Raw genomic sequence first — 26,695 nt, forward strand, 5'->3', positions numbered from 1 at the left:
CAGTGAGAGAGCACACGTCACGCAGAGAGCCAGGGAGCCAGAGAGGGTGCTGGGCTCACTCTGTCTCACCAGCTCAGTCTCATGGCACCAACCCCTGCCCACTGGGAGATCAGTGCTCTTCTCTGGGGGCTGCACCTGCAGATCACTCAACAACAGCCTTGCCCTCAGCCCCGCTTCACAGGAGCCACACCACGGACCATGCTTCCCACACATGCGTGGTGGGTGATACACTCAAACCGTGTCCGCATCATGTCTGATAATCTCTAAATATAAAACTAAAATTCAGTGCAGGAAAAAGGAAAGGAGGCACTGATTTTATTTTATATTTTACCTAGGGAAAACTCATTTTTGTTTTGTCTGTTGTTTCTGATAGAAATAATGAAAGCAATACCAGTAGTCAACCGTAAGCCTTCTGCAAGGAAGTGGCCAAGTCAGGAGACAGCATCTTTGTGTGGCAGCCGTATTTGCCAGAAGCTGTAACACTGTCATGCACTCCTCCACCAACTGGATCCACGGATGCTCGAGCACAGCTTCTTATTCTTATTACCCCCTTCTTATCTTAAGAAGGGGAGTTGTGAAGCCATTTGTTATTTAGCAGTGGATAACAAAAACCATGGACTGATAGCTTCGTTATACTGATGGAGAAAATATCCACCAACTAAGAAGTATGTCTTAGAATAAAGTTAACGCAGTTTCTCCCACAAGTGATTCTGACTTTTCAAAGACTTTCTGATGAGTAAATGTCACCCAGCAGGAAAATAACCCCAGGTAATGGTCTAAGATTGCAAAGCGCATGGTAAATAAGGAAACTTGTAACTGTAGGGGCTCTCTTAGGCCCCCAAGGCCACTCTAATGGAAAACCAAAGCCTTGGTAGCTGCAAGTCCAAGGTCCAGGTGTCAGCAGGTGTGGTGCCTGGTGAGGACTCACCACCTGGTACTTAGACTTCACTTACTCACTGTGTTCTCATGTGGCTAAAGGGACCACTGGGTCACTGGGCTCTCTTTGAGAGGTACCAGTTGAGTGGTCAAACAGCTGAAGAGTTCTTGCTGTGGAGTATTACCCAGCAATGCAAGAGGACCACCTATAGATGCATAACTGGGATATACATGAAGGATATTGTGCTGATTGATACAGTGTTACTGAAGTGGCAAAGCCATAGGGCTGGAGAGAGGGGCATGGTTGTCATACATTGGCAAGGAGGAGGAGAGAGGAACAGCTGTGGCTGTGAAGGGGCCTGGGGACACCTTCAGGGTGACCTGAGCTCAAGTTCCCTCATGTGCTGAACCTAAAAACTGCTTAGAATGAGACCCAAACATGCAGACGTGAAGATGGTGAACTCTGGCGCAGTTAGAGTACCAAAGTCCACTCTGGCTGTGACGTCACACTGCGGCAAAGCAGAGCGATGTACGGTCAGGGATGAGTAGAGGTGTGTCAAAGCTGCCTGTTTCACATGGAAGGCAAATGCATAACCGTGTCAATGTGAAACATGTAAAACATCCCTGGACTTCCAGTGCAGTGGGAATAGGGTGTTTTTGTGGGCACATCACAATGAGAATAGTGTGATGTGCTGAGCAGGTCTGGAACTTTGAAACAAACAATGGTCACAGAGTGGACACCCTTCTCAGGAAGGGAGTGCCCAGGGCATGGAAAGGCCCTAGGAAGCAGAGTGAATACCTGCAGGCAGCAGGGGCATGTGTGAGCCCAGCCTGTTTCCCCAACCCATGTATCAGGCTTCTTCCAAATGAAGAGCAAAAGTGTTTTGTTAAAGAATATCATTAGAGGGCCCAGTGCAGTGGCCTAGTGGCTAAAGTCCTTGCCGGGATCCCATATGGGCACTGGTTTTAATCCCCATCCAGCTCCCTGCCTGTGTCCTGAAAAAGCAGTCAAGGACAGCCCAAAGCCTTGGGACCCTGCCCCTGCGTGGGAGACCTGGAGGAAGTTCCTGGCTCCTGGCTTTGGATCAGCGCAGTCACTTGGGGAGTGAATCATCGGACGGAAGATCTTCCTCTCTGTCTCTCCTCCTCTCTGTATATCTTTGCAATAAAAATAAATAAATCTTTTTTAAAAAGAATATCATCGGAGCGCTGAGTTAGCGATGTTCGAGGGGGATAGTGTTTCTAGAGTCTCTGAAGGGAGCTGGGGGCCTGGAGGCCAAAGCGGAAATGGAACTCCGTGCTTGCTTCCCTTGTCCCATTACCATTGTGGTGCCAGAGCTGTGAGATGCAAAGTCACAGACTCTAAGACAGTGTTAAAGCTCAGAGCCCCATAGTGTTCATGGCTAGCTCATATGCCCACACCGTCACAGAAGAATGCAACAGAGGTACCTTAACAACTTCAAAGGAGTAAAAATAAGAACCTTCCTTTCCGCCAGCGCCCCCAGCTGGAGCTGCAGTGTAAATCCGATAGCTTTGGGGGGTTGCAGTGCCTGCTTGTGTTAGGATGCTTAACCTACACGTACAGGACTGTGTGAATGGTCTGTTTTTTCGATGATGAACAATTTACTGACACCGAATGGAAGTTACATAAACGAGGGAAATAACTTTCTAGGCTTCTGGAATGAAAATCCTCCACTTCGGTGGTTTTCTGTGAAGTTCCTTTTCAGTTGTGGTGACAGATGTCACTGCTCAGGTCCCTGCGACGTGTAGCTCAGGCTGTCGCTGCCGGGAACCTCTGATATGTGTGAACAGCCCTGTGCCAATGACATCCCGCAAAGCATGTTTCTGAGGGTCCTGGTGTCCCTCACCTGAAGCGAGTCCTTAGGGGAGGAAGTGCTTTGAGGATGTTTTTGGCAGCTGTGTAGAGACCCACTTGTGGACAATGTTACAATTATGTTGCAAAAGGAGGAAATTGCGCTTTAACTTCTGCAGTGTAACCACTGCCCTGGTATTTCTCTGTATCATTAATTTCCTTAGCGATGCTAGCAGCTGTTAGGAACACTATTTCAATGCCTAAATGAACAAACATGTTTGCCTTTATAGGAACTGCAGTCAGAATTTAACTTTTCAGGTCCTCTCCTTTAGATTTTATACTGTATTAAACAGTGCTTTTTAAGTCAGATTTCAAAAAATTAGCGAAAGAAAAAAATTATTTTACTATCAAAATTGTACTTTGGTCTGATTGTCAATCCTGACATAAGTTACATGGAATTTGAAAATGTTTGGAAAACAGCTAAGATAACACAAATATAAAAACTAAACCTAATTTGATTTCCCCAGATAGAATAGTATATATTATTATATTACAGACGTAACTCACTTTTGTCTTGCTTAGGTTTTTATTTAGATGAGAAGTGTGTATGTGTGTGTGTGTGTTCCCACTTTATTTCTAGGCCAGAATGCAGTTGCATGTGGAGATGTAAGTTATATGTCATCTTGGTTTGGTGTAATCCGCTTCGTTTTTTGTCAGTTGGCCTAATAACATGCTTTCCAGGTTGGTTTTAACGAGGTCACTTAGCTTGATGACAAACCAGTGTTAAATGCTTCAACAGATGAACTAAGGTAACCCAGCCCAAGAACAGTCAGACGGAAAGCATCAGTGTGTGCTTTGGTCTGGGCAGTGTTGTTGTGTTTCAGTGTGTGTGTGTGTGTTTGGTCTGGGCAGTGTTGTATTTCACTGTGTGTTTTGCTCCGAGTACTGTTGCTGTATGTGGGCTGTGGCGGTAGCTGGCTGGGTCTTTCCTCTGATCAATGCCATGGACTTTTTCTTTCTCCCTCTGGCTTGTGTGGGCAGAGCTCAGCAAGCTGCTCCTCCCCGGTTCACTTTTGATGCATGTTTGGGGAGGTCTTGATTGGGGCCGATTAACACTCTTTTAAGAAATGTGCTCTAGATACCTTCTTTGTACACAATAAAAAACTGCTAATAGTTCTGTCATTGGTAAACCACATATGAAGTATATTTCTTTTCTTTCCCATTTCTTCACAAGAACTGTCTGCATTTATGTTGTCATTTGAAAACAGAACTTTAAATATAGATTTAATTCCACAACTCATTTAGATAATCCACAGCCCTTCGTTCTGTTTACTTGGGTTCTGCAAAGAACCCTCCCCAGCCTTGTCTACTTAATGGCAGGTAATCATTGTTGGATCCCAGTCCAGTCTCTCATTGAGCAATGCTTTGTCTAGATATTATGAACCGATCTGTAGGTTATTCCCAAAACTTAGTTCTGCTGCTAAGTAGTTACTGCTGCAAGTTACTGTTGGCTGTGTTCATGTCCCCTACCCATGGTCTGATATATGCTCATAAAGACATTTATTTAAAAAACTGTGAAGAACAGTAAAGGTGAACACACTTCAATGAAGGCAGGATGGGTAGGGTTGAGCTTCATGTTAAAATGTGTGGAACTCTGGATGTTATATCAGCATTTAGATTTCTGTAGCACCTGGCATATATATTCGCGTCATGTTTAAGATTTGCTCCAGTAAGTTGTTGTTGTTAAATAACTAATTGTGGGTTTATATTAGAAATGATTAATAAAGTCTGAACTGACTTTTAAATTAGTCAGTGTAATCACATGACATGAGGCAGAACAGGTATAAACGGCTTCATGTACAGTACATGTTCGTTTTGGCAGACAGGCACATGGACACACACACACACACACACACACACACACGGAAGAGCCCCAGAGAAGAGACAGACTTACCCAGGCAGGGAGATCTGGTCCAGATCATCAGAGTCCAATCAAAGAGAATAGTTGAGGTGGCTTTTCAAGTATTTGGGGCAGAAAAACAGCCTGTGCCTCAGATACTTGGATAACTGCCTCTGCTTTCCGCTGGCTCTGGCCACAGAGACAGACTCAAGACTCCGTCTCGGCAGCCTGCTGGATGGAGACAGGAAAATGGCCCTTGCTGCCCGCACTGGCCAAGGCCATGGGGGGCTGGTTACCGCACAGATGTGGCTAAACAGCAGAGCCAGCCCACAGGCAGGCCTCTCCCCCTCCCCCTGACAGCACAGTCAGGTCCCAACCAAACCCTGAAGCGCCAGGGCCCCCTGTGGGGTGTTGTACACTTGACCTTAGCAAGAAGGCCGAGATGCCGCCTATGGGGTATTCTGAAGCAGAAATCCCAAACTAAAATGCTTGGCTGGTTGTTTAGAAAACGGTGGATGGTTTCAAAAAGAGAACAAATCTGTTGCAAACAAGAGCTTTCCATGTACTGGAGACTGTTTCTGTTAATGATTTCTAGTTGTATTTCACGAGGCAAGTTCAATGTCCGTTGAAGGCAACTCCGGGAGGTTAGGTGGTGTAACTGCAGAGTCTGAGACTCCCTGAGCTGGGGTCAAGTGCTGCCAGCATTCAGGTGGGTCTGGATTGACACTCCACGTGACAGATCCACAAGCTGAAACTTACCAAAGCCTGAGGATAGAAGAGAAATATCACGTCACACCAACACCAGCTTAAAGTCTGGTGCTGCGGCTGGAGGGCGTCTTCCTCGGCTCCCGCTGGTCACTCCCGGCTGTCTTTGCCTTTTTGTTTTAGGTGCCGTTCATTCATTGTTCATCTGAAAAGCAAAGTGACAGAGAGGGAGAAATAGCAAAAATGAGATCTTCCATTTTTCCAATTCACTCCCCAAAATAACCCCAATAGCCAGAGCTGGCCAAGCACAGAGCCTGGAACTCCAACTGAGTCTCCAACATGGGCAGAAAGAGCCGTCATGAACACATCCTTTAATTGCATTGCCCTCAAACGTGTTTAAGTGCCCTCATATTATAATAAAATACATATCACATTATAGACAATGTATTTTATTTCATATGTATATAATTTATTGAAGACATCAGCAGGCTCAGCTTTAAAAGAAAGTGCAACCACCGGTCCCCATTCACAAGTGAAGGCATGGAGGCCACATTGCCTCCCACGGACTCTCCAGTTACTAAGTGGAAGGGCGTTGTTGGGATCCAGCAGCCTCCCCTCAGATGGATCACAGCACAGTGCTGCAGAACACTGCACTGTGCTGCTCCAGCTGCCCCTTCCAGCAGGGACACCCCGTGCAGAGCACCGATTCAACCTGCAGCTGCCTCTGCTGCACCCCAGAGAGCAGGGTGGCTTCCGGCTGCAGCCTGGCCCCGCCCTGGGTGCTGCAGGCATTTGACCAGCAGGTGGAACAGCTCTTTCTCTGTATTTCTCTTGCTCTATCTTTCTCTCACTCTGCCTTTTCTTAAAAATATAAAAAAACAATTTAAACATTAATTTCAATACATGAAAAGATAAGTGTGGAAAAATTAAAATACAGATTTTTTTCTTTTTTTTTGTAATATGTGTTTATCCTAAAGCACACTGGACAGTTTGGTTTTGTCCCAGTGTGTATTCAGAGCTGCTCTACTAGCACAGGAAAGATGAGGGTGATTGAAACATGCTTGTCCAGGGGGAGGGAGGGGGGAGAATCCCAGATTCTATGTAATTACAACACAATGTAATTAATGAATAAATTTAATAAAAAAAAAGAAACATGCTTGTCCAGCTAGTTGACTTCATGCAGTTACTATTGCAATACCAAAATGCAGAAATACATTACACTGGGCTTTAGAGCTGATGTTATATTGCGTTTCAGACTAAATACAGATCATTGAAATTCTGCTGTGTGCTCTTCTGCTTTTGTTTAATTTGTACAACTAAAAATGGTTCATTCAAAAGATTTATTGCCTTAGCTTGTAGTGTATTTATCTGCAGAACTTTCCTTCTAACATCATCTCTGAGTGGATAGTGCTAGAGTAGTTCCATTTCACAAGAATAAAAAGTCTCATCTATCCCATTACGAAATCAGAATATGAACTAGCCTTTTCCCTCCTTCATGCTTAACTTCTGCAACTACAGACACCAGACCATATTGTTTTCAGTGTATGTTAATGCATGTGGTTTGATTTTTCAAATTATTGCAATTGTCCCCCACTGGCTATGTTTGAGCCATTGATACTTCCATGGTAATTAGTGAATAGAATGTAATTTTAGATGATTAAAAATCAAAATTTCATTCATGATTTCCTCTTTTCACCCCACTTTAGCCACCCTCCTAGCTCCCTTACTGAGAAAACAACCAAATCATAATTTCTGGCACAAAGTCCCATTTAAGCTGAACTGTGTTATCATGTACGATCTTTGCCGAGCCAGACATCTCCTGCTCAGAGGAGGTGCCCATCCGAACTCGGGCACCTGGCTCCCCACTTCCCTGGCCCATGCCACTGCCACTAACCCCTTCCTAGGGCAGTTACGAAAGGCAGGGAGCTTGGAAAAGGCCTTAGCCCCGCAAGCCCACAGTCAGTTCAGGAGGCTACGGAAGGGGCAGTTTGTCCCCTCACCCCCTGCCCGCCCCTGAGTCCAATGGCTGAGACAGCCTGAAGCACATGGAGGCGTGGAGGCCACACTGGGGGACCCCTGTGCCTCTACACATTCAGCTGCACAAATTGTACACTCCCCTGTCCTCCCCAGGGCTGGCTCTAAGATCCCATCTGTGGCACCCACAGCCGAGCAAAAACGTGCCCCGGATGGACAGAGCTGGTCACGGTGCTCTGCACTGTCTCCGCCACAACACTCTTCCACCATAACCTTGAATGCACATGTTCTCAGCTGTCACGGAGGCTGGCACTCACGCACAAACATTTTCTCTAAAGTAAAAGGCTCTCTTAACATCTGCTGGCGTCGCGCTGGAAGCCTGTGGTTATGGGAAGAGGTGAGAGTGTTGGCCAAGGTTCCCGTGCGATCCCTGGCACTCCTGCAGCACTGGCTGCTGCGTCAAGTGCTCCGGGCTGCCAGCAAGCCTGTCTGCGGCTGCAGGGGGATGCAGAGTCCACGTGGCACCGTAAGGCGAATCTCCGACATCTGAACTCCGCTTGGCAGTAGTAGCTAATTCCTTCTGACACCCCAGAAGTTAGTCGACCCTCGTGTGCCTGTCAAGTGCCTGTCTTGCCAAGGTGCACACTCAGCTTCTACACGCTGACTACCTTCCCCATTTGTGGGCATCTCTCCAGGAGCAAGGCACTCTCTGGGGTTGAAACCACTGAGAGAGAGGCCCACGTGGGATTCCTGTCGGAACCCGCTGGAAGCTGCTGAGGAATCCTGGACGAGTTTGGGGCGCCCCCATCCACTCCTCCAGGTTTCTCTTTCTGCACCCAAGAGCTAAGGGCACAGATAAGCAAGATCTAATAAGATAGCACAAACCACCCCAAGATTCCTTTGAATTTCATGATAAAGGCTGGTGTAGTAGTGTAGCAGGCTGAGCCTCTGCCTGTGGCTCTGGCATCCCATATGGGTATCAGTTTGTGCCCAGGCTGCTATACTTCCCATCTGGCTCCCTGAAGATGTGTCTGGCAAGGCAGCAGCAGAAATGCCGTGAGAGCTTGGGCCCCTGCACCCACGTGGGAGAGCTGAGAGAAGCTCCTGGCTTCAGACCGAACCAGCTCCAACCACTGCATGCATCTGGCATCTGGAGAGTGAACCAGCATATAGACAGCCTGTCTCTCCTTCCCTCTCTGTACTCTGTTTTTGAAATAAAATAAATATTTAAAAATATTTCATATGCTTAAAGCGTTGTGTGAGTTTTGTGGCCTTTTTCATTTACTTATCGTGACTGGATTCGCAACAGGCAGTCTGCAGAGGTAAGCTTTCCTGGGTGCTGCTTCTGCTATGTGTAAATATCTCCCTTGGTTTCCTTCTGCTTTGCTATTAACACACACAGAGACTAGAAGTAAGTACAATTAAATGTTGCCGAAGACACATGCCCCACAACATCCAGCCCCAACCACTGCATACCTTCTTACAATCAGTGTGAAAGTCTGCCCTCAGTAGCTTTTTCTTGGAAATATGTAAGGCATGGTAGATGTTTGCTAGGTCAGCCTGTATTGCCATGCCGTGCTACAAGGAAGGTAGTCCAAGTTGCTTTGGTTTGTGAGTGTGTGAGTGTGTGTGTGTGTGTGTGTGTGTGTGTGTTTGGTTTTTGAGTACTGATTCAGGTTACAACTGTCATTCCTTGGAAGGTTGGTCATGGTTTACCAGCGAGAGGTTGGATTGGACCAAAGCCTGTCTCTCCAGCTCCCCCTGTTGCCCTCCACCTGCTCAGTGTCTAGGAGAAAATAACTCTCTTCATGTGTTACATCAGTCTCACCATCCAGGAGCTGTGACCAACTGGCAAGCATGTGGCAGTTTCCTGCCTGTAACAGGGCGTGCACACACACGCCCTTCAGCGATGGTCTTTCCTCTTGCAGGTAGAAGCAGAAAAGATGGACAGAAAAGCATGCTGGACCCCTTGCTCCCCGTTTGTGCGAGCCTGCCTCCAACCTGGTGACCACTGGGAAAGCCTTTTTACCTTTTTAACATGTTACACTAGATTGGACTGATTAACTCTACCTAGAGCTTCCACAGTGCCTCCCCACAAGCTAGTTCTTAGAGGCTATTTCCCCCTTTCAAAGGCCCTTAGTGTACTTTGAGCCACAGGTGATGTTACACATAGAACCATGCAGCTTTACTAACATCTGAAACCTGCCTAGTGAACTAACCCAGCCTGTCTCTGGCCAAGTGAAAGTTTTGGAATTTCATGTCCTGTTCTTTGAAATTCTGTATGTTCAGAAATCAGATGGTGATGCAACACATTTAAGAATAGCCAGTAAGTAATCATACAGCAGGAGAACCTCAGTGGACGAGCTGGCTGGTTTATTGAAGCACATTGTGAGCAGTGCCCTGGGAAGTGCACTCCCGTGTGGTCTCCGTTAGGACACAGGCTCAGAGGAGTGTGGTCCAGCAGCCCCTAGTGTCCTGGAACCACGCGCATGGCTGGGCAGGCGAGATGAGAAGCTGGGAGGAGCAGTGACGGCTGACGTGGCTCTGTAGGATTCGTGGGACAGGAAGCGAATCCTGGACGGCGAGTGGAGGAGCATGTCATCTCAACGTGGGATTTAACTGAAGATGGCCAGGCCCTTAACCACAGGCCCGGGTTTGAGATATTCCTAACTACTGCCCTTCCATTTTCTTGGATCCTTTCATTTGAGTCATAAATGAAAGCTTTTTAGTGGAAGAGCTTGGGAAGACGTAGGAGGTGAAAATTGACATGTTTGATTTCTTTGTGAGACTAAAGTTTCACTAACCGTGTTTTCTTTCCCTGAGGAGTCTCTCCCAAAAACAGCAACAAAACTCCTACACTTAAATTTCTTGTTTCTTCAGAAGTCATCTTGTTCTTGTGAGACAAGCTTCCAGTTAGGAATGAGCTCGGCCAGGGGCTCGTCGTGGGGTGACCCTAGCTACACGCCATGCTGTCCGTGGTCAGAACTCCAAGAACCATGCGGAGCAGTGCATGAGGCCCTTAGGATACTGTGTGGGTTTATCTGAAGTCAGTTTCCCAGTTGTCTTGAGCGTCTGAGGCTCAGCAGGTTGCTAGTTCCCTGGCTCAGTTATGGTTCCAGAAGAAACTCCCTTGCAAATGAGGTCACTTGTCATTGCACTAGGGTAATTAAAGCCATGTACGAGTGTTCATGTCTGTGATTGTCACCACAGAGACCTGTGTGGCAGGCTTGGTGGGCTTCTTCCTGTGTAATCTGTGTCTGAAATTACACCACCAAGTCCTAGTAGGAACACAGTCTGGGAATGAAAGTGTGAAAATTAGAACGGAAACCCATGGCAACTGTGATGGTGCCAGAAAGGGAGAACATTGTTGAGGGAACAACATCTTTTGGTGTGAAGTGTAAGAACGCACGACTCCCTTCCTGCCTCCCCGTCTCCTCGCTGGGCTCCGTGTTCACTTTGATCCAGGCGCGAGGTCAAGGAGAGCTAAGCTGCCCTGTTCGTGGGAACGTTGAGTTATTTGATATCCACCTTTAGACCTCAACAATACAATGTCAGTTTCTGCTTCATAACGTTGTAATAGAACCACTGGCTTGAATAATTTGGAGACAGGCGTAGGTCTACACTGATACAACTCCAACTTTTATTGTCATATTTTGATGAACTTTGCTTGTCATGTTTTGATGAAGAATTGCTGCCTTCCCTAACACCATTCGTTCTTGCTCTCTCAACAGCTTTCATTCTAAGATGATTTTATTTTAAAAGGGAGGATAATTTGTCCTGTATTTTAAAAAAATGTGTTCAAACTTTTCATTGAGATTTTCCATTTTGATAAAAATAAACAGGACCTCTGTCACCGTTTCTTGCTGAAGATTTGTCCGTGGGAAGGAGGGTGACCCCAGAAATCTTCCCTCCTTAGATGCTTTACCCTTATATGCTTATCCCAGAGGAAACTGGAGACCGTTTGGGGGTCACTTACACCCCTCGAGCCCTTGCAAGGCCCCAGGCCCCTGTGGACAGAGAAGCCGGGTAGCCCACCTGCTCACTGATAGGTCAACATAAAGGCTCGGTTTGTAAAACTAAAGGCACTATTTACCCAAACTGTTAATTGGTGTGTTCAGCTCATTTTGTTCCACTGAGGGCGGACTTCTTCCGGTGTAAGGAAAGCAAGTAAAGGTAGGTTCTGAAATGGCATTCTGTCCTCCAAGAGCCGTTACCAGCAGCAGGGGTGACCTCAGCACTCTGACAACTTTTACTCATTTTTACAGAGACAATGTCGTGATGCAGTGTTCATAACGACCTTGTCCATCATCGCCATGGCCTGTGCTGCTTGTCGTTCCGTTTCACTCTTCTCCAAAGTGTTCTTGTTTCTCTCTGATCTGTGCCCTCAGCACAGGCTGCCACTGCAGAGGGGGCAGGAGTGAGACGGGCAGTGCCTTAGGAACCGTCTCCTCCGAGCCTTGGCTGAGCCCCACAGCAGCCGTCCCTGTGTCCCCTTCCTCGGTACGCGATTCGACGTGCCCGCGCTGCTCACTGTTCCCTATGTACCAGTATTCTTTATTGTTGTTGCTAGAACTCACCTGGGATTATTATTAAAATCATGCCTGAAATTATTCCCAGAAATTTCTACCCCAAATTTAAAATAAAAAAATAGCCTACGTTTTAGGTTAAGTATTTGTTCTGTTTGCAGAGGCAGAAAATCGCTTCTCCAAATGCCCTCCTCTGTGTCCTGAACTATGCCGCCACTGCAGGTTCCCAGGCTCAGTGGGCGCAGTTGGAATCCTCTCAATGTCACAATAATTCTGCTCGTTTTTGTGAGTCCAAGCGCTCTTTGTGCATCCTGAATAATAACACCATTTTGACATAATGGCATTTCATTCCATGAAATCCACCAGGGGCATTACTACTTCTTTAGGTCTGTATTTAAAAAATATATATATAGGGCCCGGCGGCATAGCCTAGTGGCTAAAGTCCTTGCCTTGAACGCCCCGGGATCCCATATGGGCGCCGGTTCTAATCCCGGCAGCTCCACTTCCCATCCAGCTTCCTGCTTGTGACCTGGGAAGGCAGTCGAGGACGGCCCAAAGATATGGGACACTGCACCTGAGTGGGAGACCCGGAAGAGGTTCCTGGTTCCCGGCTTCGGATCGGCGCAGCACCGGCCGTTGTGCTCACTTGCGGAGTGAATCATCAGAAGGAAGATCTTCCTCTCTGTCTTTCCTCTCTGTATATCTGACTTTGTAATAAAAATAAATAAATCTTAAAAAAAATTAGAGCTACATCTCAAAAACCTGATTCATTATATCTATATAAAAATGCAACCATTGTTTATGACTTTATGGCTTTATTGTACACACGTTCCTGGGATTTGCTGCAAAGGGGACTATTTTTATATGCAGGCTTATGCTTCATTCCCTAGTTAGAATTCATTGATTCATTACCCACACTTCTTTCCAGGTCCCCCAGGCCCCCCAGGTGGTCTGCGGATAGAAGACGTCCGAGCCACGTCCGTGTCTCTTACTTGGAGCCGTGGCTCTGACAACCACAGTCCCATATCCAAGTACACCATCCAGACAAAGACTCAGCTCTCTGATGACTGGAAAGATGCAAAGACAGGTGAGCGTTGTCTGATGACTCTGTGTGTCTTGAGGAAGTCCTTTACGGAAGATGAGAGCCTGGAGGTCAGTCTCCTTCTGATTTCCTCAAAGTCATTTTGGTCTTAGTATTGTTTTACAGTAAGTTAGAGTGTATTTTGCTGTTGGGTTTTTGCCTTCTTGATGATGTCACGCTCCTTTACTTCCCCATGTCCCTGAGCATTCTGTAGTTAACTGTCAGCATCTTGTCTAAGAGGACAGGAGAGGCCCCAGCGAGTCCCACGGAAAGCACTGTCCTCCAGGTGGCTGAGATGACCCGAGTGTATCACTAGACCAGCTCAGCCAAGACCCTTTGTCCAAATAAGATGACATACACATGTCCTTGGGTAGAGGACCCCACTTAACCCTCCCCTCCTCCATCACCTCTTTTCTATGGGGAGCTTGAGGTGATTGTAAAGCATCCACTGGAAAGAGGATCCCTCTGTGGGGACCCTCTCCGAGTCTTGACAGGTGGCAGTGTCCCCCCTCACTCTCTGAAGAGCCCACCAGAATTCCACATTCGCTCTCCCATCGTGTGGGAGCAGGAGCTGAAGCATGCACTCTGGATGAGTGTGAGCAACGGTGGAGTGGAAAGAAAAGTCAGAGGGATGATAAGGCTAAACTTCTCATCCGAGCCCACAGGCTACTGACACTCAGAGTGGACAGCAGCATCCAGGGGTGGTCGGAGCCACACAGACACTGTCCAGAGTTAACCCCTGGCCTGGGCCTGGGCCTGGGGTGGTTTGTGTTTATTATGATTTATCATGTGTATAGTATCCTAGGAAGCTATATATTTACATTGCCAGAATCAAATTCCCTGGATAATGAGGTAATGAGTCATAGGCCTAAAGGAACAAATTCTGCACATACGCAATACACAAGTATTTACATGCATATGTATGGGTGGGTTATCATTTATCACACAGAAATATTTAAAGAGAGCTAAAAGCATAGACTTTGCTTGGTCGTATATTTTGTCCTATCTTGATGAAGTACTTGAGCTAGAATCCTATCCTACCTATAATTTATAGCCTCACATTAGTATCTTCTAGATGGATTCTGAGGAGTACTGAATTATTTTAACATTTATGATCACTGCTCCCAGGGAAGAGAATGTAAATCTATACCATTAAAAAAGGGGCTGAGCATCATCCCTCATGAACCAGGAGTAACTTGTTTTCTAGCCCCTGACTGCAACCGAGACAGTCCCTAAGATTTTTGTTCCAGCTGTACCTGCCTACAGAAGTCCCTTAGGTTCTCCCAGGAGTCCTTGCTTCTCAAGGTGTGGTCTGAGCAGTAAGGTGTGACCCAGGAGCTTGGACGTGCAGGAATTCAGTGTTCCCAGCCCTGGATGTTCCAAACAGGAATGCATGCCATTGCTTTAACTTATCATCCATTAGTGGCCTCTCCCCTTACGCCCATAAACTGAACATTTTGTCACTCCTTGTGTTTATTTCAGCTGTATGTATTGTGTGCCATTCTCTCTGAAACAGTGAAGCAAAGAGAGAAGGCTATGTTAGGAGCAGTGGTGATAGCACAGGGACACCGGGTTTGATTTCAGATCTGCTCCCCACTGCAGCTTCTTGACAACATTCATGCTGGGAGGTAACGGCAACAGCCCAGGAGGAAGGGTTTCTGCAGCTCGAGGGGAGGACCAGACTGAGCCTCTGGCTCTTGGCTCTGGCTCAGTCCCCTGCTGTAGCGTGCGGGAGTGAACCTATAGGGGAGAGTTTTCATCTCTGTCTTAAAACAAGCAGTCAAAATTCTAAGAATGATTTAATCAGCCCATGCTTTCCATTTAATGTTTATCTTGTTAGATCCCCCAATTATTGAAGGAAATATGGAGGCGGCCAAAGCAGTGGATTTAATTCCTTGGATGGAGTATGAATTCCGAGTAGTAGCAACGAACACCTTAGGAAGGGGAGAGCCCAGTATACCGTCAAACAAAATCAAAACAGACGGTGCCGGTAAGTACAAGAGATGTTTCACATCAGAGTGCCTGAGTTTGAGTTCCAGCTTCCTGCCAGTGTAGACCTTGGGAGGCAGCAGTGATGGCCTGGGTGCAGCCCTGCCCCCACACATGAGATCTGGACTGAGTTCCCCACTGCAGTCCCAGCCCGGCCCAACCCCATCCATCACAGGCAGGCGTTTGGGTAATGAGCCATTGGTAGAAGACTCATTCTGTTGCTCGCTGTCCTACTAAAAGGAAACATTCATGGTTTCTGCTGAAAACCTTGCATCAGAAAATAAGCAGTAAGCTTCCACTTTCATGATTGGTTATGTTTCCTTTCTCAGCACCAAACGTGGCTCCTTCTGATGTCGGAGGTGGAGGAGGAAGCAACAGGGAGCTGACCATAACCTGGGCGGTAAGTACTGGTGGGTGCACTCACTGGGTGCTGCTGTATCCACAGCTATTGTCAAGCCCACTGTGTTTTCTGAAACAAATGGAAAAACGAGTGAGAATGCCCAGTGTAAGCAAGAATAAATTGCTGATTTGTGTTCTTCCATGGACTCCGGAGTTAAGCTGACGCACTGTCACTTAGTGTGCAGTCATCATGCACAGATACCAACGGGAGGCTTAGGGACAGGTAGTCAGGATGATTCAAGTTTCACCTCGGATTCCAGGGGTGTTTGAGCTCATCATGGTCTGAGAACTCAGCTGTATTTGTAACATTTTCTTCAGGTGTTCTAAACTCCAAAGATACAACTTAGCATCTTTTTTATCAACACCCATCCTAAACTGAAGGCACAGTTTTGATGCCTAGTGTAATCTCACGGGAAAGGTCCACCTTACAGTCACCCAAAGGACTTGGGACTGAGCATCCAAAATATTTTATTAACCGTCCCTCGCCCGAGGGGGATCCCTGCAGCAGGATCTGAAGAGCAGGCTGCTGCGTTCTCTGCGGCAAACACCTGAGCTGGGTTTTCTAAGTGCGAGGGGACAGGACGCTTGTGACATCAACAGAGGGTCTGAAGGAGACAAGTGGCATTTATCCAGGCAATGTGTTTTATTCAGATTCAATTACCTATTAAATACTTTTGGTATTTCATCACTACAGATATTTAAAGGGCCAATGTTAGGCTCCAAAGGATTTAAAAAGCTATGAAAAGGTAGTAGGCTTTATTCTTGCCATGAATCTAATTGATTTATATAATGGTTGACTTCTCTTTGCTGTGCTAGTCATATTTTATACTTGGCATTTAAATCACATTTCAAAGCAAGACTTAGGAAAATTATGTTTGCCAACCTGAATCACGAAGTATTTATTTCTAAGTCTTGTTGTCTATGAAATGTCCAAAAAGATCAAATATTATGAAAATTACAGCATCTTACTGTTTTCTGTTTGGCTCAGTTCTTGTAAACTTTCAGGCATCTACATCAGGGAATGAACCATGTCCGAAAATTCAAAACACCAAACAACCCAGACATTCAAAAGCAAGTTTTCAGGAGTGGGATTCAGGAATTATTGTATTTGAAGCTTTATAACTGATTCTGTTGCACTCTCAGTGAACTCAGTTGAAAACTATCAATAGGAAAAATGTTCTTGTATACTGCTCAGGAATCTGAAAATCTCGTTTTATGCGAGCTTGAGAGCTTCTTTCAGCATTTCTCTAGTGTAGTGGTGCAGGTGCAGTTGGGGTGCTCACGGTGCACATCACCAAGCGTGGGTTGGAATCCAGGCTCTGCTCTCATTTCAGCTTCCTGCTAAAGCAGGCCCTGGGAGGCAACATGATAGAGCAGATGCTGCGGCGTCCGCCTCCCTCGGTGGAGACCCAGACTGAGACCCCAGCTCCTGGCTTCGCCGGCTCAGTGTCGCTGGTTCAGAAATTTGGAGAGTGAATCAACAGTTGAGATCTCTCTCTGTCTCTCTCTTTCTCTATCTCTCTCTCTCAAAAAGCAAAACAGATTCTACCATGGTTCTCTTAGGTCTATATAAACAGCTGTGCCATGTTAGATCTGGGTTTTTAATCCCAGGACTTAGTGACTTTGGTTTTTGAATTTAAAAAAGAAAAGAAAAATGGATATCTCGTTTGTGCCATTTCCTTAGTGGTTCTAGAGGACTGCATGGCAGGTACTAGGACGAGTTGTAAGTCAGTATTGCCTTGATACAGCTCACATGTGCTTTTATCTCGAGCTGCTGGCATGTGTTGCAGTTAGGAAGCTGCCCGAATGATGTAGGCCGGGTGCTGGCTTAGTGCTGGAGACAGACAGGGACCTGAAGCCAACTCCAAGAAGCAGGTGCAATGCCACCCTCCTCTCCAAGCCATCTCTCTTTTCTTCCTTGTGATTTTATACCAAAGTACAGCTATTCTGGAAGCGTGTGTAACTCTTACTATAGCCATTCAGTTGTAAAGAGCTCTATTTTGTGACCAGTCACATACATGTTACTGAAGAGAATGAGGAACGCATGAAGCAGACAACCTCTGCTTTCACAGCACTGATGTTCTATGGTTGAGAGATGAGGTGGGAGCAGGATGTGGAAAGCTGTGGTCTCCGAAACAAGAGTGTCCAAAGCTGTGCTGCTCAAGGACAGCCAGAACACTGCTGGGTTCCTGGGCTTGCCACATATGCCAGCATGCTTTGCTCTGGCATTTTCCACCTGCACCCACTGACTTCAGCACCAAGTAGGTTTCTCAAAGAGGTATTCCAGCATGTGGTGTGTGTGACTCGCCTGGGGCTTTCCTTGCTGTCAACCGCATCACTAAATGCTGTGGGATATTTTATTTTCGCTGTAGCCTTTGTCAAGAGAATACCACTATGGCAACAATTTTGGTTACATAGTCGCGTTTAAGCCTTTTGATGGAGAGGAGTGGAAAAAAGTGACCGTCACAAATCCAGACACTGGACGCTACGTCCACAAAGACGAAAGCATGAGCCCTGCCACTGCGTTTCAAGTCAAAGTGAAGGCTTTCAACAGCAAAGGAGACGGACCCTACAGCCTCATCGCAGTCATTAACTCCGCACAGGACGGTAGGAGGCAGGACCTCACAGCCTTGAGCTGGGAGGGAAACTGGAGCTCGCTGGTAGGCACAGGGTTAGCCATCCTTCAGGATTTATCATCAAGATTCGTCCATGGTACTGTGTGTGTTTAGTAAATGGGTACTATTTTGAGTCAAATTAAAATGTCAGTCTCCAGCTAAATGACCCAGATGTTGCCAAACCTTTTTCCCTCTTTGTATTATGTGCATGGAGTCCAGGAAATCTTCAGTTCCTGACTGAGCCTCCTGATCCTGGTCCTTTGGCTATTGTTGTAGTGTTAGAAATTGTTCACAATGGAGTGGAACACCAGCGTGCAGTGCCTGCTTAAAGTCTGCTCCTTAAAAAGTCTGTAACTTCAGCATTATTTGTTAAATTGCCTGAAACTTTAGCCCATTAACTGCATCTTTTTAAGAAAATCATAGCAACGTAGTGAAATTTCACCAAAGGGCTTACGAACATTTCTGTGAAAACATGAGTCACGATTTTTCCTTATGGAAGAATGTACCCTATGGAACAGTTATGAAAAAAAATAATGCTGAAACCTGTCCTATAGAACTAACGGCTGGAAGTGCAGGTAGAGGGGCACTGCCTTCTCAGCTGGCAAGGACTCGTCTGTCCTCTGCAGGGAGGTGTCTCTATTGGCGTACCCACTCCCTGATCCTTTTACTTTAAAAGAGGCAATTAGCCATCCCGTGGAACGCCACAAAAATCTCTATGGCTGCTCCTTAGGGATTGGAATGGTGGTTGTCATGTTAGTTACAGAGTATACTTTCAGATCATCCAATGATCTTTACTTCCAACCCAATTTTACACAGTTAAACCTCTGTTTCCACTGATTTTGTGTCTGTGGATTTAGTGCACTGCAGTCCAAAATGTTTTAAAATTTTGTGTGTATTGAACATGCATAAATTTTTCTTTCACTATCTCCTAAAATGATGACTCTGCACAAAGAATTTACATATATTAGGTGTATAAACAGTCTAGAGATGCTTTAAGGTGTGTGGTAGCATGTACATATATCGGTTTAAGCGAATGCTATTAAGCCTCTTTATCTAAGAGAACTGAGCTTCGGGGGCTAAGTCCTATGCAGGGGTCCTGAAACCACCCCCTCAGAGATAGTAAGGGGGTAAAAGCCATGCATGGCCCTGCTTGTATGAGGCTCAATGCCTAAATACACAGCCGTGTGTCTATCTCATTATGCCATACTAACACCATAGATATACTCAGGAGAATTTGTTCTAAATGTGGAAACATGGCAGATAGTCACATACATGCTTTCCAAAAGTAGTTAAATACATTGAAAGGCGGGAAGCCGAGCAGTTTAAGTTTATAATCCAATGATGAGAAAGTCGCAACTACAAATCTTATGTCCTGCATGCGTCTGCTTGTTCAGCAGGAATAGAACTTGGCTGAATTTTAATAATTTAAACTACATGAGTCTGTCTCTCAGGGAAGATTAGGGTAATATTGAGCCAGTTTCCATGGCTTTATTTGATTCTAAAGTAAGCTTTCAGGCCAGGGGCTGTGCTTGCCATCTCATTTATTCATGACCATTCATGTGAACTGTATTTCTTTCCTAAATTTTCCTTGAGTCTCATGAGGCTTGCATGGGCTGGAAGTTGTGTTAATCTGTTTTTGTTCCTTCTAGAAATCAATCCTGTTTACCTTGACTTGGAGAGGCAACACCGTTTATGTAGGACTTTTTTTTTTTTAAACATTAAATAGGATTATGGCTTTTAAATGAAAGACAATAAACATTGATCAACCCGGCTTAAAGCTTTCCTTGGTCTCTTTGTGTAATTGCAGAAGGGATGTAAATCATTTCTTCCTGAACAGACGCCTTTTTGATACATATTTGACTCGATGCCCAGTTGGGAGATTAGACATTCAGATGCTTTCCTGAGCCCAAGGACAGTGAAAGTCACAACTTGTTTCAAAGGATTTTTAAAAATGTTTTAGAAGGATCTTAGCTTGTATGTGAAAGAGGGTAATTTTATTAATGTTGCTGCACATCATGAGTTCATGTACGCAGCAGGCAAGAGCTAACGAACTATTACACTTGGTGTAATGAAAGTTGGATTCTGAACATTTGATATTGCACAGTTGGTGATATAGTACTCATTTTAATTTCCAACCACAGCTTGGAAGAGCTAGTGTGGTCCTTGCTCGTGGGTGACATACAAGTCTGAGTCTCTGTGCTTTATCAGATCACACATGATGTGTGTTCAGCTTCATCAACATTCATGCATATGAAGGTTCGTGTGACCATTAATCACCAGTGTCCATGGAATGAAATCACCGTAGTAAAAATAGAGGGAGAAATAGTGAAATTAATGGGCTTACTTGGTTTTACAAGCCTTATAGCAATTTTGAACATATGAAATTTTGGTTCTGATTCATGCCTGTAACAGTAGTGCTGTTTGTATTTCTTCCTGAACATGTCTTACTAAGAAAGCTGTGCTCTCATTGCATTGCAGCACCCAGTGAGGCCCCGACAGAAGTAGGCGTGAAAGTCTTGTCATCTTCTGAGATATCTGTGCACTGGAAGCATGTTCTAGAAAAAATAGTGGAAAACTATCAGGTGAGCTTGGCTGTTATCAACTGTGTTATCAACTGAAAATGCATATTCATAAGTGAATAACCATCAATGTTCAAATATGTTATGTTTTGCTATTCTGTGTGGCCTTGCGTTATATGACAATGAACACTATTGTCTGTGTTTAACGTTTTGTTATAAGTTAATTGTTAAGAGTAAAACAGAGACCACTCTCTGGCTTACCCGGCAGAGACACCCTGTGTGCTAGTGAACAGTTGATCAAAATTTGAAGTGAGGTAATAACGCTAATGGTTAGCCAAGTTCTTCTGAAAAACAAGCATTTTCATCCAATGCTGAACAGACTAAGTTTTGTGGAAAGCATTTTAGCAATTTGTGATTTAAGAGCATCTTTAATATGGCCATTGCAATGGCCTCTAAAAGGACTTATTACAAATATACCAAGTATGTGTCTTCCCATGTTATCTGTGCTGGGAGACCATCGGGCACACTCCCAAAGTGCTGGAGCGGAGTGTGACCCTCAGGAGTCAGCCCGGATGAGTGGGGAGCACTTATCTCAGAGGGCACAAGAATTGGAATGCTGAAAATAGAAGGGCATGTGGAGGTTTACAATATAATAAAGTCTAACAAACTTAGAATCATAGGGAAACTAAAATTATATTTTTTAAGAACAAGAAGTGAAAATTCAGAAGAGTTCGCACTCAGTTGTTAGGGAATATTTTTCAACTAGAGAAAACTCACCATTTAAAGGAGAGAACATAGAAGCCTGATACAGAAGTTGACAGCAGCAACAAATGCGCCAGCGGAAGGCAGGCTTTCAGGAGAACTGGTGCTTCCCTAGTGGATGGAAGCAGCCGTTTGTGCTGAGTTCCTCGTCAGAAGTGAAGTGAGAGAAGTGTTCTTCCTACAGATCTCACTGGAAGGCATCCACGTGACGGTCTGCTTTGCACAGCCGTGATGCTGTGGTCGCCTCCCCACTCACAGAGTGTAATCATTGCTTAGTAGAACATAACAGCTGCACTTTTTGAAGAGGCTTCCCATTGCTCTGACAAAGAGTAAAACAGCTCACTATCACTTGTATTAGTGACTTGACATGAGCATAAATATTTAGCTGTTCGTGGGTTTTGTTTGGGAGATCTGTAATAGAGAAGAAAGTAATTGCTTGATTCTGTGTGCGTTCTCAGCACACGGAAGAGACCTGGTGGAAAGGGGTGTCAAAGAATATTTTTGTCAGGCATGAGTGAGTTCCACCTGTCCATGATCCTGTGGCTATGGCTTTGGAAGCTGCTGCACCTGCTCTCACAGAGCACACCGTGTGTTAAGAGTGCAAAGAGAAGTGGCAATGCAGTCGTACAAGTCAGTGCGCACGCCAGGTGCTGCGGAGAGGAGCACCTCGAATGTGTCACATGTCACTATCCTTACCGTCAAGTCGCTCCTCCTTCCCGTAGCAGAGAGAACGGCAGTTTTCTCAAGCTGTGCAAGCCGAGACAGTCGCTATCCACTTGGGTACAGTTCTGTAATTTCTTGGTTATACTTCTGTGAAATCCGAGTGGTGTGTGAGATGCAGGGAGCCTTGGGGAAGTGTTTCTTATCTGGTCAGATCTGGGATGCATGGGAGCACGTGTGCTCCTATCAGACTGTTTCATCCTAGATCATAGCAAGTTTGGAAGCACATAGGTGGAAGCATGGAAGACAGTCAACCATAAAAATTATGGTGGCCAGTACCTCCAAAGAGAAGCCGCTTTGGTGTTTGGAAGGCACACGTGCAGCAGCTCTTTGCTATTTTGTTGCCTTCCTGTCAGTGAAAGACAGATTCAGACATTTAGCTTCTACTGTGAGAGGCTTTGACACTTTGAATGATTTCTGCCTGTAGCCCTGGCCCTGATCTGGGGCCACTCAGGAGCCAGTCCTTGTGAGTGCACAGCTCATTCTGCACCGACAGTGACAGCCACCACCAAAGAACCTCCCACCGCCGAGAGGCTGAGCCTTGGCCAACTGTCCTTCATCTTGGGTGTTTGCAGATTCGCTACTGGGCCGCTCATGACAAGGAAGCAGCCGCACACAGGGTCCAGGTCACCAGCCAGGAGTACTCGGCCAGGCTGGAGAACCTCCTGCCGGACACCCAGTACTTTGTGGAAGTTGGAGCTTGCAACAGTGCTGGCTGTGGGCCCCCCAGTGACGTGATTGAGACCTTCACCAGGAAAGCACGTGAGTCTCCGGGGTCACTTCCACGTTCATCCCAGGCTGCTGCCTTGAGGAGCGGGTGTTGAGTCCAGAGGAGCAGGTGTTGGTCTTGCGCTGAACTGTCTGACGTTGGCTCCCAGGCTGCTGCCTTGAGGAGCGGGTGTTGAGTCCAGAGGAGCAGGTGTTGCTCTTGCGCTGAACTGTCTGACGTTGGCTCCCTGCTGTGACTTCTTCCTGCCGGCAGTAGGTGCAGCTCAACCAGCTGAATTTCTGGGACCCACATGGGAGACCTGGATGGAGTTCCTGGCTCCTGGCCCAGCTCTGGGGGTTGTGCACATTTGGGGAGTAACCAGCAAGTGGGGGTTGCTCTCTTTCTCTCTGCCTCAATAATGGTTAATGTAATAATAGCAAGAAGAAACTACCATTTGGCTCAGTCATGATGCCTTTGAAACACATTTTTCTTACTTTTACTATCATTTTCTGTGATAAGGTCTCGTGGCTCCTCCCTCCCTTCCCTCCCTTCCCATTTTGCCCTCCCGTGATTTCCCCCACATTGTCACGGTAGTGTAATCCCTCAGCATCAGTTAGTAAGTATAACCGTCTTTTATTTACATGTAGCATGGCATGGTAGGATTAGGCAAAGGTAGAAAATGTAGCACCATATTGTAAAGGTGTATTTCTAGGGGTCATTGTGAATCCTGCTTTTCTTCAGGAATAGACACGTGCTTGAATGTCTTTACTTACCAGTATGAAAGTCTCCATTATACTATCATATTTATAACATACATATGTACATACTATGTACTATATATTATATGTTAATATTATAAATATAGAAGTACATATTATAAATAATATAATATATAATGTAACATATTATATATCCTCTATGAGAATGCACGTGCCTACATCCTTGATGAACTGTGGCTATTTATTTTGTACTTTGCATAAAGCATGTATCAGAGAGAACAAAATGATATTTGTCCTTTTAAGAATAGCTTATTTCAATAAGCATAATGGTATCTAGTTGGGACCATTTTGTTGCAAATGGTAAGATTGCATTCATTTTTATGGCTATGTAGTATTCCATAGAGTAAATGTTCACTGGTCTTTTGTCAGGCGTCTGGGCTGTTTCTCTGTCTTTGCTGTGGTGAATTGTTCGGGTCACATTGTAGTATGCAGATTCCATTTCATTCACGAGTGGGATAGCTGGGTGGTGTGGCAGCTCAGTTCCCAGTTGAGTACTTCGCACACTGACTTCTGTAGTGGCTGCACCAGTCTGCGTCCCCGCCAGCAGTGGAGTAGGGCGACTCTCTCCCCGCGTCCCCGCCAGCAGGTGTTGTTAGTTGTTTTCTGAATGTTGGCTGTTCTCATCAGAGTTAGGTGGAACCTCCATGTGCTGTTTTTTTGTTTTTTTTCTTTGTTTGTTTGTTTTTACATTTTCTTAAAAGCTAGGGAACCTGAGCATCTTTTATTTGTCTATTTGCCATCAAAGTTTATTCTTTCGAAAACTGTCTGCTTATTTGAGACACATTTTTTAACTCTATGATCTGAGCATTTGTAGTCTTGATAGTCCGGTTTTAATCACACTTTCAAATGTGATTAGTTACTGTCCATAATGAAAAACATGAATAGTGTCTTTCTGCATTTAATATTTAATAATAATGATATTTAAAATTAGAAATAGCCTTTCTGTAAAACACTCTGGTGTTGCTGCTTGCTTCACTTGTCTTCGCATCACCAGCAGGAGGACACCGAGTCCCGCTCGGTTTTCACGCGTTGATTGATGAGCATTCATCTTCGCACAGTGCAAATGCGGGTGAAGCAAATGGGTCCTTGTCGTCACTACTCTGCGCTCGCAGCGTTGTGCTGAGACTTTGTGCCTTCTCCTCCCTGCAGCCTCATTCACTGTCCTGTCCTTGAACTGAAATAAAAAAGTTCTGTGTGTGTGTGTGTGTGTGAGAGAGAGAGAGAGAGAGAGAGAGAGAGAGAGAGAATGTAGATTTATTAAAGAGGGTTTGCCGCAGGCCTCTGGGGATTTCTCAAGAATCTGAGAATGCGGATTTCATTAGGGTTTGCAAGTGTATGAGGTGTGCTTATTAGTAGAGACTCTCCTATGAGATGACAAAGTACAGTGATTGGAGCCAGTCCTTTATTTCAGAACAAGCTTGAGATCTGTGCCTGCCTCTTACCAAGTGTTTAATACGACCTGAGCCAACGTACCTCTTCAGACTTTAGTTTTCTAGGTTGTAAAAGAAGCATCCATTCCTTTGATTTTTTTATTCATTTATTCATTTTAAGCACATGCTAAGTGGTGAGGATTCACCAGGGTACATGTCATGTGGCGATTCTTTGGTCTGTTGACCCCTAAGGGGAGGGGAAGAAACACAAATCAAAGACTCTTGTAAATAAACAGGTGTGGCGAGATCAGATGACAATGAAATGAAAAAGCAGTGATTTTAGCAGGACCGTCGGAAGGTCTTTGCCCAGCTGGGTAGTTGGGAGGTCTTTGAGAAGATGCCGCTCGTGCCAGGATGTGAGTGGGGGTGATCAGGACCCATGGTATGTTGGATTGGGGACGCCCTTCCAGGACAGGAGAGTGAGCTGTGGAAAGCTTCCAGCTGAGCAAAAGTTGAGGTATTTCAGATGTGGAAAGGCCACTAGGGCCTAAGCACTGTTTATGAAAGGCACAGTATCCTGATCCAAAAGGTAGAGGGCCTTGGCGCTGCAGGAAGCAGCTGCCGACAGACCTCAGACAGATGCTGCTAGCGAATTTGTGTTTCTCATAAATGTCACTCTGACTGCTGAGTGGCAAAGTGAGTTAAGAGTGCAATCTAGAGGGGGTTCTTGCTGTAGTGGAGGCAAGGGTTGAGGCAGCTCACACCGAGTGACAGTGAAGACACAGAGTGGGAGATTGTGTGCAAGTGGCGCTGACGTATTTCTGCTAATGTGAGTGTTGGCAGTGAATTCAACTGCAGCCTGAAGACCAGGGATCTTGTTGAGAATCTGGGTATTTGTTCATGTAAAGATGGGAAAGGCTCATGCATGGGCAGTTTGGTAGTGGCAGGTGTCCTCACGTGATTATATTACAGGTAGGGCATCCTGCAAGTATTCAGGCAAAGACGGGCTTGTAGCAGTTAGGAGAGCAAGGACGAGGCACGAGATGGAGCTGTGAGTATTGGGACGTCTCAGCGATGGTTCGCAACAGAAGGGCACTCCGGCATTTGGAGGCTGAGCCACCTGAGGATGGGTAAAGAGGAGAACCCAGGTCAGAGGGAACTCCAGATACTGAGATGATGCAAATTTAGGAGAAGAGAGGCTCGGAGGCAGGGAGGGGAGATGTCAGTTATTTGCAGTGCTTCAAAAACACTGAAAAGAACAAGAAGCAAAAGGTGTCATTAGAATTGGGTGAGTAACAGTGACTTGAGAATAGCTGTTCCAAGGAGTGTGGAGGAAGAACTCCAACGGAGCACAGAGAGAAGACGGCAGGTTTAGTGAGCCGCTGGTTGTGTTCAGTGAATGTGTGAGTAGGAAAGCTTAGTGCAGTGCTTGACACGGATCTTCAGTGCTCTGGGTGGTGCTGTCAGCGCCATCACTCATGATGCAATGAAGCCCAGGTTGAACGCTGGCCACAGTGCCCACTGACTGCACCTGCTGCCTCCCACAGCTCCCAGCCAGCCTCCGAGAATCATCAGCTCCGTGCGCTCTGGCTCCCGCTACATCATCACCTGGGACCACGTTGTTGCCCTATCCAATGAATCTACGGTGACAGGATACAAGGTAGATGAAAGCTTCCCTTTTACCAACAGTGATTTATCTTTTTTCATTTCAGGTGTTTCTGCGTAAACCAATCCGCTTTCTTATCCTGCCAGAAGAGTAGAATCACATGACCAGGGGCCATGACACACTGAGAAAAATCTTCAGTGAATTTTAGGAGAATGTTAGGTCAAATGAGTAAGATAGAGTAACTGATTTCAAAAATAGAATCAGGCCCAGCATTGTGGCATAGCAAGCCAAGCCTATGCCTGTAACATTGGCATCTCGTATGGGTTCCAGTCCAAATCCAGGGTGCTTCACT

At 45.7% G+C, this 26,695-nt stretch overlaps 1 protein-coding gene across 2 annotated transcripts in view; it reads left to right on the forward strand.

Moving 5' to 3' along the window:
* CNTN1 (contactin 1) overlaps nt 1–26,695 on the forward strand; it is an 86,459-nt gene that overhangs the window by 43,616 nt on the left and 16,148 nt on the right. For both annotated transcript variants that reach the window (XM_058656019.1, XM_058656020.1), the window contains exons 15-21: nt 12,723–12,881; nt 14,716–14,865; nt 15,194–15,264; nt 17,636–17,870; nt 20,357–20,460; nt 22,455–22,641; nt 26,285–26,397. In XM_058656019.1, coding sequence (XP_058512002.1) covers nt 12,723–12,881; nt 14,716–14,865; nt 15,194–15,264; nt 17,636–17,870; nt 20,357–20,460; nt 22,455–22,641; nt 26,285–26,397 — 1,019 coding nt within the window. The remainder of the gene's footprint in view (nt 1–12,722; nt 12,882–14,715; nt 14,866–15,193; nt 15,265–17,635; nt 17,871–20,356; nt 20,461–22,454; nt 22,642–26,284; nt 26,398–26,695) is intronic.

The sequence above is a fragment of the Ochotona princeps genome, chromosome 27, assembly GCF_030435755.1.
Source record: "Ochotona princeps isolate mOchPri1 chromosome 27, mOchPri1.hap1, whole genome shotgun sequence".
NCBI lineage: Eukaryota > Metazoa > Chordata > Mammalia > Lagomorpha > Ochotonidae > Ochotona > Ochotona princeps.